This window comes from Ceratotherium simum, chromosome 1, assembly GCF_057802395.1.
Source record: "Ceratotherium simum simum isolate JZ-2026a chromosome 1, ASM5780239v1, whole genome shotgun sequence".
Classification (NCBI taxonomy): Eukaryota; Metazoa; Chordata; class Mammalia; order Perissodactyla; family Rhinocerotidae; genus Ceratotherium; species Ceratotherium simum.
The window spans coordinates 42249151-42265901 of NC_141900.1; the positions used below are offsets into that span (position 1 = coordinate 42249151).

General features: G+C 40.1%; 1 protein-coding gene across 2 annotated transcripts in view; it reads right to left on the minus strand.

Moving 5' to 3' along the window:
- Positions 1 to 298: 298 nt before the first annotated feature.
- COL28A1 (collagen type XXVIII alpha 1 chain) overlaps positions 299 to 16751 on the minus strand; it is a 154037-nt gene continuing 137584 nt past the window's right edge. Inside the window, exons 31-34 of one of the 2 annotated variants that reach the window (XM_087435021.1) lie at positions 16116 to 16670; positions 14386 to 14543; positions 2021 to 2159; positions 299 to 471 (exon numbers count right to left, since the gene is read on the minus strand). In XM_087435021.1, the coding sequence (XP_087291147.1) occupies positions 299 to 471; positions 2021 to 2159; positions 14386 to 14543; positions 16116 to 16670 (1025 nt within the window). Of the gene's footprint in view, positions 472 to 1957; positions 2160 to 14385; positions 14544 to 16115; positions 16671 to 16751 lie in introns of both variants that reach the window. The other variant, XM_014788200.2, reaches the window with a different exon arrangement.

Consider the following 16751-nt stretch of genomic DNA (forward strand, 5'->3'; position numbering starts at 1 on the left):
TTGAGGTTGCACAGCCTTGAGTCAAATCCCCAGCTCTGCCATTGGTCAGTTGGGTGACCACTGACAAATTACTAAACTTCTCAGGGCCTCAGCTTCTTCCTCTGTAAAAATGGTTAATAATACCTACATCCCAGAGTGGTTGCAAGGATTCGATTACATTTATACATTCTAAGTACTCACTATACAATCAAATATGGTACTTTATTTGTATTGGGTGAATATGTGGAAGTTATAGAGGTTCTTTCTGGGCTTGTTAATAGAGACATAGATTTGACTCATTACAAATTGATTTACTTGCTCATCCTTGAATGCAGATTTCTTGACATTCCTTTTCACTGTTGAATCTATTTCCTGAGCCATTACAGCCACTGAACCAAAAGCGGGCACAAGAGTTGACCTGTTGGTCATAATACCATCGAACCACATATTCATCACAGTTTCCAGGATTTAGGGCTTCCAAACATCTAGGATCTAGGGTGAGAAAAGGATAATGTGTTATTATGGATTTTTCTCTCACTGAAAAGATGAAAAGTAAAAGCTTTGTGAAGTTTATTCTCCATGCCCACTAACACACCAGCTAAGAAAATATGGTTCAAAGTTAAAGAGTTCCCTAATTCCCAAACTTCCCCCATCACCTGAAACTCTACCATTAGATAGTCATTTCTTTGAAAACTTCATGAAACCCCATTAAAAATGCATATTTCCCTGAAAGCATTACACTGTGAGCCTTCATTGGCTAATACTTTTGTGGGGATTAGTTGACAGGAGAAAGATGGGATTTCTTCATTTATTTTGGATTTGATTCAAAATCAAATTAATATTTGGAATAAAGATGATTTCAGCTTTCTGTACACATTCCCTTCCAGTCTGTTCACAGAAATCACCACTAGGGTCACATGTCATTGTGCCTTGTAAAAAAGGAAAATCCCTTTAAGTTACAACAAAACCTAAATGAAGGGCCTCCTTTATATCACAATTTTCTTTGAAAAAGAGCAGCTCTTGCAGGATAATAAAAAACATGCCCTTCTAACGTCAGTTTACGAATAAATTTTAGAAACACATCCACTATAAACAAAGCAAAGGAGAGCTACAACAATAAAGCCATTTGTTTAATCCCTTTTTATTTGACAGTACTCTTTAGTGCCTTGATTGTTATTTCCTACCTGAGGAACTGATTCCAAGGCGAGAGAAGCCACAAAAAAGACCAAATAGGTACTTGCTGAGACCTGTGTTCTGTGAGAGGGTTTATATGTCATAAGCTTCATTTCTCAATAGCAAAACCAGCCCTCTCTCCACCTCCCGCAATCATTTCCCCAGACTTGGAATATGTCTCGATTCATTTATTTTCTAAAACTAAATGAAGATTCTTTAGAGTAAATGGAAAGGAGCAGTAGATTTTCACAACATCCACTCTTAAAAATAAGAACTAAATAACATATATTGTGTAAATTGTTTTCAAGCCAATCTAAGCTTTTTTCAGGCAAGGAGATTGTCTCTCTCGCGTGTTCTTCAGAAACTATGTATATAATGATGAATTTCTATAGATATTAACTCCATAGAAAATACCTTGATGAATTGGAATCTAGATTCTAGCTCTTTTCTCTTTCTTCTACAATCTAGGGATCAAAAATGCAAATGTCTGTATGTGTGAAGTTCACATGCAAGACAATAGGGAGTAGTACAGACTATGGCAAACATGAGCGCACAATCCTCTCTAAAGGGGTTCAAATTAATAATAATAAACAACACTATAAGAACTTTAAAATTTTTTATTGACCAGATTTGTTCCACAGCCAGCCAGTTTTCTAATTCTATATATATAATAAAGTGAAAAGCATCTTTCGTCCTCCCTGTTTAGAGTCAAAACGTGTTCTGTCTGGATGAGATTTTAGAGACCATCCTTCCTGTGCCTTTCTCACACTATAGAAGCAGCAGCAGATTCTCAGATGTCTCTTACCTTTGTAGACCAGCTTTTCCAGTGGTAAGATCAAATTGGGACTTGGAGTTCTGGGTTCTAGACCTTCTGCCCCATCTTCAGAGGGGCTGAGTAATGGCCCCTGGGTGGTGGCAGCCTCAGATGAAGGAGTGGTGGCCAGGCTGTGAGTCCAGGTAGGCTCTGGAGGCTCACTCTCTTTGTCCTGGGTTCCGGGGACACTGAACTACACACAAAAAAATCACATTTTTCCTTCTGGTGATATCAAGTCAAAATAGCTAGTTAGCTTTTGGGAACATTTAAGGAAAAGTTCAGCATTGCTGCTTCTCCCCAACTTTCCAATATTAATTATTTCGATAAAAGTTCAGGGAATGACGCTGCTCCTCTATGTCATGCATCCCGGAATACCTAAGTTGTGGATTTCCCCATCACTTCGTGTGGGTGTAAGTGTACACACATACACACACAGAATTCCCTCCTCCAGGCATGGATGCTTTCTGCTGGGCCTTCCAGAGACATCCACACACAGGGAGTGAAAGACATAAGGTCAGGAAAAATTTATCTTCATTCTTAGTCACTGGCATGAGGAGGGAAAATAACCGCTAATTTCCTTAACCTTATTTTTTTTCATGGCCTTTTTCTCTGCATTTCCTAACACTAGAGAACTTACCACAAATATCTCCCACAAACTCAACCAATTTTGAGATTGGGAATTGGGGTGGGAGAGGACAATAATACAGCCAAAATAAAAGCAATCATTTTTCATCTCATTTGACTGTTTACCCGAATCACAGCTGAAAACACCTTTGCCTGCACTTCCGGTCATCCAGACCCCAGATAATGCCAAATGCTTCAGGATGCTTAGCTTCTAAGAAGTTCTGAGAAATGTTTGCTATCTAAGGAACAAAGGAGGATAATTTCAAAATCAAGTTTTCTGGACTAAAGTTTCCAAGTTTCATCTAAATTTATGATATGTAATGAAACAAGGAAGAAAAAGTGTTTTGTTTAAAAAAAAATCATGTTAGTTATTCTTGTCTGTAATTGCCAGGAGCTAGGCCAATCTTTTACAAGACTAATTAAATTCTTCTTTCTTTGGACCCCAGCCTACAAGAAGTTGAGTCAATCATTCATCTCAGTCCTGACCCAGGGTGGTCATTTGCATACTGTGTTCTCTTGTTTGTTCATTTGCTGTTTATTTATCTAAACAGGCAAATCTGTGAAGTAGGTAAAGTCATTTTTGATGCTTTCTTACTCGAGATTTCTGTCATCCTGTGACCAGAGCCAGCTGTCATTACCTGTTTCCTGTCATCTGAGCTGTTCTGCTTTTGATTCTGTACACAAACAGGCACACACACACACAGACACAAAAACACAGGCACACTCACAATGGAGGGAAGAGCTAATCAATACTGTTACCCATGTATGTTATTTTTACAGTGATTAAAGTATCAGGTAAATCAGCATTTCCGTTGAACTGCTCTGGTCATCAGCCCTGTATAAAAGGCACTCAATTCAAGTACAGTAGTGACTTTTCACTAGTCTCAAAATACAATTTCTGGTACAAATACAGGTGAAAACCGGGGGGTCACTTGAGATTCCTCTTTCTTTCAGAATGATCTTCTATGTACATATGATGCTTTGAATATGAACTTTTGTTATAATCATAGAACTAGAGAATTTTAAGGCAAGAAAACTTTCTCAGTATCTCATTTTCTATGGGGTAATCTAAAGCTCCAAATGATTAAGGAACTTCCCAAAAATTATTGGTAAGCTAGGGGCAAAATCTGAGAAATGTCTGTTTCAGGAAAGAAATACTGTCATGTTTTTGCTTGCATATATTTCACTGTAAGCAAAAAATAAATTAAAAGAAAAGCTTGACTGAGGAGCAGTTTATCAAATATAAAAGCCAAGGAACATTAGGCTACACTCCAGATATGCTGTCTGTCAGGTGAGAATGTTCCTTTGAAGAAGCATGCTGGGCAGCACGGCTTTCTTAAAAGAATTAACTCAGCCCTTAAATCGTTACCTTGTTCAAGTCTTAAGGCCTCATGAGTTATTCTTTACCTCTTGTAAGTTTAGGAATATGTGTTTTCTTTCTCAATCGCATGATCATTAGGGAATTTTGAGTGCTGGAGCATTATACCTCAGGTTCCAGAACAAGTGAAATTAATTTTTTTCATAAATGAAAATAATTTTATCTTTTGGTTCCGTGAGATTTCAGATTAGTATTTAAACAAATGCATCATTGTTATGGTTTGCCATTTTTATCATTTTCTTCCTTACTACAAAAGCAAACATGTTTGTTGAAAAGAATTTAGAAAATCTAGACAAGCAACCAGAGAAAAATGGAAATCACAAGTGATCCCACCTCCCAGAGAGAATCATCGTTGATATTCAGGTGTATTTTTTTCCGGTCTTTTTTCTATGTGCATACCCTTTTTTTTTAAACAAAAAATGTACCGTATGTTTAGTTTTCTATGTTGTTTCTTTTTTTTAATTTAATATATTATGGTTGTTCCATACATTTTACTATGACTCTATAACACCAGTTTAAATATAGAATATATATGTAGCTGCAATGGCCTTTTTTGAATATTTAATTTATTTCCTTTTCTTGTCCTGTTAGAAACCACGTGACTCATTGCTGGGTCAAAGAACACACATGATTCAGGCTTCTGAGACAGTCCTCCTCAAAAAATTTTACAATTTGGACTTTTACTGGCGAGTGTCTTCTCTTAAACTATCACCACTTTCTAGATATTATGATTGAAAAAAGAGCTAATTACCAGTTTGATAAGTGAAAAATGCTTCAGCTGATCTGCATAGCCCTGCCACCATCTGTCTCCTCCACACGTTTATAACCTCACCTTTCACTACCCCCAGCGCATCTGGCTATGATCTTTCATCCCTTCCTCCTCTTCATTCTGCCTCAGGCTCTCAAAGTCTACCCTCCCACCAGGGTCCAGGAAAAGCTGGTTCCCACAGGCAAAACCTCCCCAATAACCCTGTCACTGCTAACGCTCCCCTCCCAGATAGTGCATAGTACCTTCCAACACTTCCATACTTGACCCTGACCATACAGAAGTTAACCTTTAGTCCTATACTATCTTGTACCATTTCCTGTTTCCCATGCATAAATATCATTTCCTTGATAAGAGAAGTTAAACCATGCCACATTTTCTTTCTTTTTCTTTTTCCTTTTCTTCCTGTTTCTTCCTTTCTTTTTTTCTCTTTCTTTTCTTTTTTTTTTTTCTTCCTTTCTGTTCTTCTTTTTAAAAATCTTTATAGCATAGAAGAGCAAATACTAGCCACTAGATAAATTCAGAATGGGTTAGAGCCTTTCTGCTACATTCATCTTTAGGTTGAACTTAATAGGGCTATGCAAAACAGAAGAAAGGCAGAGAGAGAGAGAGAGGGAGAAGATGGACTTTGTGTTAATTATTCAGTTTCTCTAGGTTTTAATGTCGTTTTAAAATAAAAAAAGATTAGACCCTAACATACCTTCCAACTCTAAAAGTGGGATTTAAGCAGCCCAAACTTTACTGGTAGGATGTACACCAAATTCATAACAGTAGTCACTTCCAGAGAGAGGAGGAGGAGAAAGAGACTCTGGAGGGAAACAAGCCAGGACTTGAACTTTATCTGAAGCATGAGTGAGTGAACAAATGGAAACACGGGTGGGCACTCAGGTGTTTGTTATATGTATTCTTGGCTCTTTTTATAAATCTTAAACCCTAAAACAAAAGACTGCCGACCAGCTCTGCACATTTCTACTCTTGCCATACTGGCCAGCCTCAGAGGAGATGAATGGTCCCAGCTCCAAGCAGGGGCTCCCTACTGTGAAAAGACACAGAAGAGGGTACTTGGGGCACCTGAAAGGCTGACACCTGGAGTGCAGGGCTGCTCCATGCAGCTGGACAAGCAGATATGTTGTCATTATCCCCTTTCAGCCTTAGAGCAGATCATGAAGGGGAGAAAGACAGATTTTGAGCAGCATTCTAGGAACGGGAATGCTTGAGCTAAAGGAGGATTTCTAACCAGGTGCCTCATGATTCCAAAAGGTCTTTTGGTTTCTGATTTCCAAACATTTTCCTCATAATTCATCACCCAGAATCTTGCATATATTACAGAGCAGCTCTTCAAATCTGAGCTCATGTCTTCTCTGGATGAATGCTAATAATCATCTGCATTAGCCCATGCGTTCAGACTTAGCTCTTCCCAGCAGTTCAGATCCGAATATCCCCCAGCTGGCTGTGGGGATGCTGCTCCCGACAGTTGGCTCCTAGCCAGTGCCTTCAAGGTGCCTGGCTTCTCAGGCTTCTGACCTTGCTGGACCTTTTCCAGGTGATAACATTTCTTTGCCAGGTCTCTCAGCACTTAAGTACTTACACTGAATGCTCTTTATTTGCATTTAAGGTTGCTGAGGCTGGTCAGCAGCACCTGGAGTCTGGGCCGCGCCTCCCCTGATTGCCTGCAGCTTTCCTAGAGGCGGACTGCAGGATTCTATTCTGTTTACACCCTCCCCTTCATTAGTATAACGCCCTCCATTCTGGCATTGCCCAGTAAACATTTCTGTTCTAATCACATATTTTTAGAGCACGAAAAATATTCTGGTAATAATCCCTTATTTTACAAATGAGGAAACGGAGATCTCAAGAAATAGGTGATTCATTCAACATCAGGCAGCTGTCAGATTTCATTTCTAAGATGTCATTCATTGTGAGATACACTATAAATTTAAAAAGCCTTTAAAAAAAGGCCACCACACACAAAATAGATGCATCCCAATCTCTCAAGTATAATAGGAAAAATATAAACTCTGGAGCCAAGGAAAAAAAGTATTTAGCTTCAACATCGAGACTATAAGCTAAGTTTCCTGACTTCCAGGTCTAGGATATTTCTTCTAGATCAGTTTACAATGTTTTTTTGCCTCCTCCATAGGATAGGAGCATCTCATATTCTAAGAGTAATACGTTTATTATTAGCAACATAAAATGCTTACACAGCAGCTTCACATAACAATACTAATAATTAGTTATGTAGGATTTTATTAAGAAGAATTTGAGTTTTTTTGACCACCACAATGAGAGAGTATTAATTTTATATTATAAACAAATTATAGTATTGACCAATATAACCATATCTGCATATGTGGCTTATTCAAGGCCACTTACCAATAATTAGGTATGATTTCAGGAAGTCAACTTAATTTTCCTGTCAGTGGAGACACTAGTAAACTAACACTAGGCTCAGTCCTGTGTCTTTTGAAAGTTTGAAAACTCCCAGGTTTTTTGAAAGCATTGATTATGGCCTTTGAATAGGCTACTTCATTTAATAGTCAATATAATATGATTGAACAACCTACGAAATTTTTCTTGAATAGGACATTAGGAGAAAATATAGATGCACTCAAATATTTATGTTATTGCTCTTAATCTACTGTCATGGAGGCTTAATACCAAGTTAAAATATATGCCATAGTATTATAGACAGGTCGTTAAAAAATTCAGCCAAAATGGAATTATATATAAGAGAAATAATTCAATGATGTTATTTTTTATATTTCTTTTTTTATTTTTATTTTTTGTGAGGAAGATCAGCCCTGAGCTAACATCCATGCTAATCCTCCTCTTTTTGCTGAGGAAGACCAGCTCTGAGCTAACATCTATTGCCAATCCTCCTCCTTTTTTTCCCCAAAGCCCCAGTAGATAGTTGTATGTCATAGTTGCACATCCTTCTAGTTGCTGTATGTGGGATGCGGCCTCAGCATGGCCGGAGAAGCGGTGCGTTGTTGCGCGCCCGGGATCTGAACCGGGGCCGTCAGTAGCCGAGCTCACACACTTAACTGCTAAGCCACGAGGCCAGCGCTATGATGTTATTTTTTAAAAAGTAAAAAAATAAGTTAAATGACACTATCAACAGGTAATGGATAAACTGGAGAAGATAGAGGAAAGAGAGATGGGACAAGAGTTCTGAGACAATACCATTAATATAGACAAGAAATGATGAGGCTCTGATCTAAGAAAGTAGAGGTACGGATGAGGGGAAAGGGGTTGGTGGTATGGATAGAGGGATGTTAAGAATAGACCAAAAAAGACAGTAACAGCAAATCTGGAAGATAATGTAAGGAGAGAGCTACAGACTATCCCTGGTCTCTTGTCGGGTGTCTGGCTGGTTGGTGGGACTATACCCCTCGGAAGGAAATGTGGAGAAGCAGCCTTGTGAACATATTCCACGCTGAACCCCTGTGGGACACCCACAATAAGAGGTACAGAGACAATCAAAACTATGAACCTGGGGCCCAGGAGAAAGGTCTGGATTGGAGAGGCAGATTTGAGAGTAGTTAGCATATTTGGCTTTGGAACCCAGAAAGAGAATGCGGAACAGGAAGAGAAGCAGGCTAAGGACAGATCTCAGAAAAATTAAGAGTTTAATATTTAGAGCTTAGACAGAGAAAGAGAACCCCCAAAAGTGACTGAGAAAGAATGTGCAGAAGGGTGGGAAGAGAATGAGAGAAGACTGTCAAAATCGAAGAAAGGAGTGGCTGTGTTGACATATGCAAAAGAGAAATTAAGTAAGAATATGGCAATAAGGATTGGGCAATTAGGAGGTCGTTGCTGACTTTTCCAGCAGAGCTTCCGTGGCATATTGGAGGCAGTAGCCTGACTTCAGAGGGTTTCTTAAGTGAAGGAGAAGTGAGGAAGTTGAGAGTAAGAACCAGAGGGAGAGAGAAGGAAGGAGAGCAAGGATGTGAGTGTGTGTGAGTGTGTGTGTGTGAGAGAGGGCGAGGGTGTGTGTGTGTGTGTGTGTGAGAAAGAGACAGAGACAGATAAAGACCTGCCTGTGGAATAATTTTATTATAAAATGAAAGAAATAGGATAGAAGCAGGAGAGACATGTGAACTAAGAGAGGGTTAGGGCTATTTTTTAGGTGGGAGAGTCTGAAGCCTATTTACTGACTTTACGGAAGGAATCAGAAATATTGACGGGAAAGGGCACAACAGTGAAGCAGGTTCCTGGTCTTAGAAGAGGCAGAAGGGAATGGGTCTCAGAGCACAGATAGAGGACTAAAAGGTGTCCCATCAGCATAGAGGATAGAGCCTGAGGTCAGGTTTTGGAATGAAGGGACACATCCAATTCCAATATTAAGTCAGAGCCTGCCCAGGGCTCCAGTTCTTGAAAAAATTGCCAGAGGAGCCCCAGTTTCAGAAGTGGACTTCTTTAGAAGGATCTTGATATGGAGAAAGAATGAGTAAGAGTTGTGAGTAAAGAAGAGTAAGAGATGGGAGAGACAGCAAGAGTGAAATAGACATAGAGATCTTTGAGCAGCTTATGTGATAATGATGGGAGGGGAGAAATGAGGGAAGTGGGATGGGGACCAGAGATAGGATCTCATTAAAAGAGAAATGGGACAAAGAGAGGGTAGGACCGCCCACTGTGTTAGTTTTCTGTAATTTACATGGGTATGGAATATACATTTCCTCCATGGAAATGAGGAGCCTGCATCTAGACTTAAGGCTAACATTGAAGTATACATCAGGGTGGTCTCAGAGGGAGGGAGGAGACTCACAGCTCCCCCTTTTCCTCCACCACTCCCCCTGCTGGAGGAGCAACCCAATGAGACCCCAACCAAACTAGCTTGGCTATCTCCATCACTGGGTTGCTGTGGAATCATTCTGCATAGGAATCCCACAGCCTCCTTTCTACAGAGAGGAAGAAATCTCTACTACCAGCTATCTAAGTTATTTGCAATCAGGGAACAATTTTTCACAACACAAAAAAGAAGCTTAATGGAAAGGGTAGATAGGGATTCTTTCCTTTCTACTCTTTCAAGGGGAAAAAAAAATCTAGAATATTGTTACAAGAAACCAGCTCCAGTGAATAAACACTCTGTGTGTTGACATGACTTTATCTATTAATGCATTTAGAATAACAAAAAGTGGGCTAGCCCCAGCAGCCTAGTGGCGTGGACCTACACCACTCATCTGTTCATGGCCATGGTGTGGCAGTGGCTCACATACAAAAAAAAAAGATGATTGGCAACAGATGTTAGCTCAGGGCAAATCTTCATCAGCAAAACAAACAAAAAAAAAATAAGGACAGAAAGTGACTTCATGCAGGAAATTACCATGCTTATTTGCTTAATGACTCATGACTGGATAAACCAGTTGGTCAGATTAAATGACGTTTACTTGATTTTATTGCCCCACTCCCATTTATGTCCTGGAAGTCTTAACCCAACTGGCCAAACCCAGAGATAATAAAGGAGTATGAAGTGCCAATATTGTTGGTCCCATAAAAGATAAGCCTCTTTTACATATAAAATCTTTTTTACAACAGTACAACTGATGTCTTTCATTGAGAAAATCTTCAGATTTCTTTTTTTAGTCCAACAGCTGGTACAGCATTCATTTGGTCAATAAGTACTTATTGAGCATCTACTGTGTGCAAGACAAAGCACAATTTTAGGTCATGAGTGGAACACAATGTTTAATTAGATACAGATCATGTCCTCAAGGAATTTAAATCCACTGGGAGAGTTAAAGTATATACATAAATAATTATTAACAACATAAAATGTGATCAATTCCAGAAGAAAGTATAAATTATCCTCAGATTTTAGGAGAGGGACAGAGTAGAAAGGATGTACATGGTTAGCTCCCCAAGACTGGCCTGAAAGAGCAGCAGGGCAGGGTGTTGCCTAAGTGTTAGGGATTTAGTGGAACCTGGGAAATCCTTCTGCTTTCCATGTTTCCCAACACACCTGTTCCCAGATGTATAGTGCACATCAAATTCATTCCACAATTAGATAAAATACTTAAATGTAAGTCCTTCGAGGTAGAGACCCATTGACTTAGATTTCATATAAAAGTGTAAATAACCGCTATCAGATTTTTTTCTAAGAATGAATTTTGATAGAAGAGGAAGAAGGAAGAGTAGAGCTAGGTGTCTTAAGGAGTGACATAAGAGACAACAGAGAAAGGAAATAGAGACACAAAAAGGGAAACAGGACTTCTGACATCATCATTTATTTGTTTTGCAGTATTGCTGGAGTAGGCTTGGGGACAATCTGAGACTTGAAAGGTTTTGACAGATTCGCTTTTCTTTAGATGTCTGGATTCTGTAATTATACTTTTAGATAAAGGTGGGTATGTGTGCACAGATATATAAGTATGTTTTTGTATTATGTGTGTGTATGCATTATATGTACATATGACAGAGATATAAATGTGAATATAAATGCATGTATGTTTGTTCAGACTAAATATCTATTAGGAACATTCATTGTTTAAAAATTCAGTCTTGGGGCCAGCTGGGAGGCGTAGTGGTTAAGTTCGTGTGCTCCACTTCAGCAGCCTGGGGTTCCCGGGTTCGGATCCCCAGAGCAGACCTGTGCTCTGCTCATCAAGCCATGCTGTGGCGGCATCCCATATATAAAATGGAGGAAGATGCGCACAGATGTTAGCTCAGGGCCAATATTCCTCAGCAATAAGAGGAAGATTGGCAATGGAAGTTAGCTCATGGCCAATCTCCTTCATACACAGAAAAAAATTCAGTTTTGCCTTGGTGCTTCTACAAAGAGAGCCAGGGTAAAAAGGTCTTGAGACAAGAGGGGCTATCCAAGAAGCTCAAGTTCATTGCAAGCTCCCGGTATCTCAGTCAGAGGCACCCTAGAGAGACCTAGCTGATGCTCAGTTTCCCTCTATGTGACTCTTTGTGTTATAAATCCAAACTATTTTGGATGTACTCCTCCTATACCCTCCCCTCCCCAGCTACCAGAATGCCTCATTTGTCATAATCTATTAACACCACTTGTCTCTCAGGGTCATCAGACTGCCTGAGTCATGACACCAGAGGATAGAGTCTGGCTGTTCCTCATTCTGTGTCATAACTGCCTTGGATGTCCCTCAGGTACTTTTCACTTTACCTGGTGCAAACTAAGCTCATTATTGTCTTCCAAAAAAAACCCTGCCCTGCCACCTATATTGTCTGTCTCAGTAGATGGTGTTTCAGTTCACCCCATCTCCAAGCTAGAAATCCAACTGTCATCCCCAAATCCCTCCCTCTCCCTAACCTCCAGTCCATCCAATCACTAAATCCTATTCATTCTACCCCAGAAATGGCTTTCCAGTCCATGCCTCCTCTTATTCCAACCACCCCTGCCTTAGGGGGTGTGCTGTATAACCCCTTTCCTGTCCCCCTCCTCCTATTTACCTTTCACACTGAAACCAGGGTTATTCCTCCTATGAACCAAATATGACCAGATGACCTTTGCTTTAAAAATGCCTCTGCTTTTTCCTGGCTGCCTGGTCTATGGATGAAGTTCAAGCTCCTTAGGTTGACACATGAAGCCATTCATAATTAGTCCTGAAATTATCTGTCCAGCTATAACTACCACCATTCTGCCACACACACTTTAAGCTCCAGTTAGACTGAACTTGTCCTAATTTCTTGAAATGCCATGCCCTTTGGAATCCCCCTTTGCCCACATGTTTCCTCTGCTGGAAATACCGTTCCTCCCTACTCTTGCCTTGAAAAACTCTTACTTATTCTTAAAACTCAGCTCAACACCACCTCCTCTATAAAGCCTTTCATTACTCTGCCTTGAAATTAATTGCATCATCTCTTGTGCTTCATCCACAGCTTTGCTAAAGTCCTTAATACTTCCTGTACTTTTCTATCTCTCTGATAGACCGTGGATTTCTCTTGGGCAGGAACTCTGTCTTAACGGCCAAAACCTAGCACAGTAGTAAATGATCAATACATACTGCTGGAATTCATTGATTGTGAGGAGAGCTCAATTTAAGTGCCACTTGCTGGATGAAACCTGAGTTTGCTCTTGTTTAGGAAGTCTTTAGAAAGGAACATGGGTTGACTAACGGAGGGACAAAGTGATAAGTTACACAAGCAGGCAAGGTCCCAAGAGCATTCTGTGCTCAAGAGGAGACAGACTGTATACATTATTATCTGTAATTTACTTTAAAATGTTCAGTAAAGACCAGGCTTAGCAAACCACTGTGGGCCAAATCCTAGTCTTCATCTGTTTTTGTAAATAAGTTTTATCAGAACATAGCCAAGTTCATTAATTTAAATATTGGCTATGGCTGCTTTTGCACTTCAAAGGCAGACTTGAGTAATTGCAACAGAGATCAAATGGCCTGCAAAACCAAAAATATTTACTATCTGGCCCTTTACAGAAAGAGTTTGCTGACCCCTGATACAGACCTTGTGGTATAAATGTGTGTGTTAATTTCAATCCACAATCCAGGGGCAATCTGTTGCCCTAATTGGAATTGCCCATCTCGGAATCAGTTAGTATTTAATCAAACAGAAATATATTGGAGACTTTTCTAGACTTTTTTGAACAAAGTATAAAAACCTAGTAAGTCCTATAGTCTGTCCCCTTAGGAGCAGCGTCCTAGGCCTAATTCCTCAATGGTCCTGTGTCCAACTACTGATCTGGAGGCTTCTCAGGGCCTTAGTCCAACTAAGATCCAACCAGCTGAATCTCGATGTTAAAATATTGTTGCACTTGCTCAAGATGAATCTTTCATGTCCAGGAAGCCTTCCTGAAAGGACAGCACAGGGACTTCATTGAGCTTACAGAATAGGGGCATGACTGCTGTGTGCCTGCTTGCTAGAGGACGTCTGTATGTGTGTACAGATTGGCCTAGACCTGCTTTAGTTGTAACTTGGCAGGGGGACGACAACACTCACTTACCGGTAACTATGAGAGACTATCCAATTTTCACCTAAAAGAACTTAATGGTTTCTTGTGACCTGATTGGCTGAGGTCAGTGCCCAGAAGCTTGCTGTGAGGACAGTCACATTTGTCTCGATACATTCAGGAGGTAGTTCTTTCATGCACATATGATTGGGGAGTTTTGAAGCAAAGCATCCACCTTGTACCATATGCATGCATAGCCTCCTTCCCAGTCCCCACTCTGGGTACAGAAGGTGGAGGTTAAAAAAGCAAGAGCATGTCTTGGAGTGTGGGAGAGTGGCAGGTTGAGTGTGTGCATACTTTGAAGAAACTTGAGAGGGTGCAAAGTGGGGAGTGCATACACAAAGGAATGAAGGAGAGCTGAGATCTGGTGTGAAAGGATCTATAAAGCATGGCCCATGGGTGATTCAGATGGTGTAGTGTTAATCTGTTCTAGTGGACTGGATTACTTTGGTGGTGGCAGGGGTATAATATAAAAATATTACTTGTAACATTTAATAAATAATCGCTTATAAAATATAGAAATATTTTAAAGTCTTATGCTTACAAGCCCCAGAGCTATTTCAGAACTAGAAATCTGGAGACAAAGTGCTAATATTTAGATCCAAGGACCTGAAAATACACATACCTCAGCTGATTCTTGACAGTGTAGGGCAAGACGGTCTTTGACATAAAACAGATAGAATACACAATTTTAAGCTTGCAAATTAAGCAAGACAGTTACTTACAGACTCAGAAATTTCTTTCTGAGGCTCCGGAGTGGATTCTCTGAGTTCTTCCCCTGATATCCCAAATCCAGGTTGAAGTGATGGCGAACCCAAAGCTTGAGTGAGGTAAAAATCAAAATCTTCACATTTTTTTTTAAACAATTTTTGCTTCAGGGTGTCTTTTAAAAGAGAAGTAGAAAAGAGAGATACTATGAGCAATGAAACTACTCAAAACCTGTTTAAAGAGATCTTCTGCACTCCTCTTAAAATAAACAGACACTTTCCCATCACTTGAAGTCAACTGCTAGGTGAACTAAGCTTTAGGGCATTTTTACCTTATCTGTAAGAGGCTATAGCTTAACTTAATTTAATAATATACGATGTCCCAAATAGGCAAAAGAATGACTTAAATGCTGTTATCCAAAGCGACAGATAATTATGAACTATTCTGTAGAAGGAGTGAGTCTCCCCCATAATAAGTTTAATAGGCAATTACCTCTGGTTTTAGGGATAGCAAAAGGCCAGCCAATCTAAAAATATATCCATCACTGGCTGCAACAAATTACTAACTCCTTTGGTTAAGATGATAAAGCTCTTAAATTACTAAAATATAACCTGTCTCTGAAATGTGTGATACTTCTGGCCGTTCTAACACATTAACAGCCCAGTGAGGTTGAACATATCAGATAAACCCACTGGTCACCAAGCAGGGTGTTAAGGAAATGGGACCCCAGGTTAGAAAGATCTGGAGACAAGGGGAAAGAGAAAGTGGGAAGGTTCTGAGCATGACATGCTACCCTTGGGGCCAGCCCTGCTGGTACCCAGAGTAGGCCTGGAGCAGCACAGAGGGTCTGTGCCAGGCCACGTCAGGCCCACTCCCACATGGGTGCGAGAGGAAGGATGAAGCCTGCAACCATATTAAGCATAAATTTTACTTATTTCACAAGCTTGCTGGGTGTGGGCCCTCTCAGAATGAGTTATCAGTTTCCAAAGAATTGGAACGTGTTTCATTGTAGAGCAATACTGACCACACATCAATCGTAGATGAGTTGGGGCCTTAGAATGTCTATCAGGAAGTATCAGTTCACGTGAAAGGGTCAAGTGGCATAGGAAGAAAGCCCATCAGATTGGCATGGACTGTATGAAGAATACTCAAAATGTAGTTCTTTAAGACAAACTCCTGACACCAACCTATTTACTCTACATTATCTGTTTTCATAAAAACGGAGAACAAAACATTATCTATTTTCATAAGAACAGAGAATATATAACAGGGAAGAGAATAGAACAGAATAATCCCACTACTTGTGTTTCTCTTCTCTATATCACCATAATTTTTTTTCATTCATCAAGCACGTCTTAATCCATTTTGATTCTGTGGTGATTTTCTGCCTTGCTGTTGGCTAGCTCCATCTCTTATTCAAGTTAGGTAACTTTTTGAACACTAACTAATCTTAGCAATACCCCCAAGTCCTATTCTTTCTTTCCGTTCCCGTCCTTCAACTATAGATACCCCACTTAAACAACTCCAAGGCCAATTCAGCACTTATAATGAATGAATAAAGACAAGAGATTGTACTCTCTGAACTGGATGATACTAGACATTTTTACCTTCTAGAGCTTATGCGTTACAATTTAATGTTAGCATAAGCCTCATTAGCTTCCTGATTTTCATTTTTGGTCAGGATAATCCAGTGTTGTGGTACTTGGAAGGACAACATAAATTCCTTTCCCCTGGTGCTGAGTCTTACCTTGCAGGGTAATGAAGTCATCAAATTGATAAACATGCTCACTATCTGGGTCGGTAGCAATTAGATTCATTTCTTTGTGGAACATGTCGAAGTTGGGGTCATTTCTCTTCACCACCCCAATCACAAATATTTCCACATTGGTGTCACTGGCATTCTTCACCACCTCTGTCAGATTCTTTTCATCTCGGGTATCTGTCTGCCCATCAGTGATGACCAAGGCCACCTTCTTTACTCCTGGCCTTGCGGCTTCGAACATGTAGTTGGCTGCGTGGAGAGCTGTGGCTGTGTAGGTACCTTCCCCCAGATACTGCATGTTGTCCACTGCCAGCTTGATGTCGTCCTTGCTGGAGAACTGTGTCAAATGAGCCACCATCTCCACCTTATGGCTATAGTTGATGATGCCTATGCGGGCTGTGTCAAGGTCCAGATTAACCTGGTCGGTCAGAGTCTTCACAAAATTCTTGATGATCTGGAAGTTGTCTGGCCCTACACTTTCTGAGCTGTCAATCACAAAAAGCAGCTCTAGCGGAGTCTCTTTGCATTTGGGCCCACAACCTAAAAGATGAATGTTGAGATAGAAACATTGCAGAAATGAAAATCAAAACATCACTGATTGATATCAAATTGGGGGAGGGG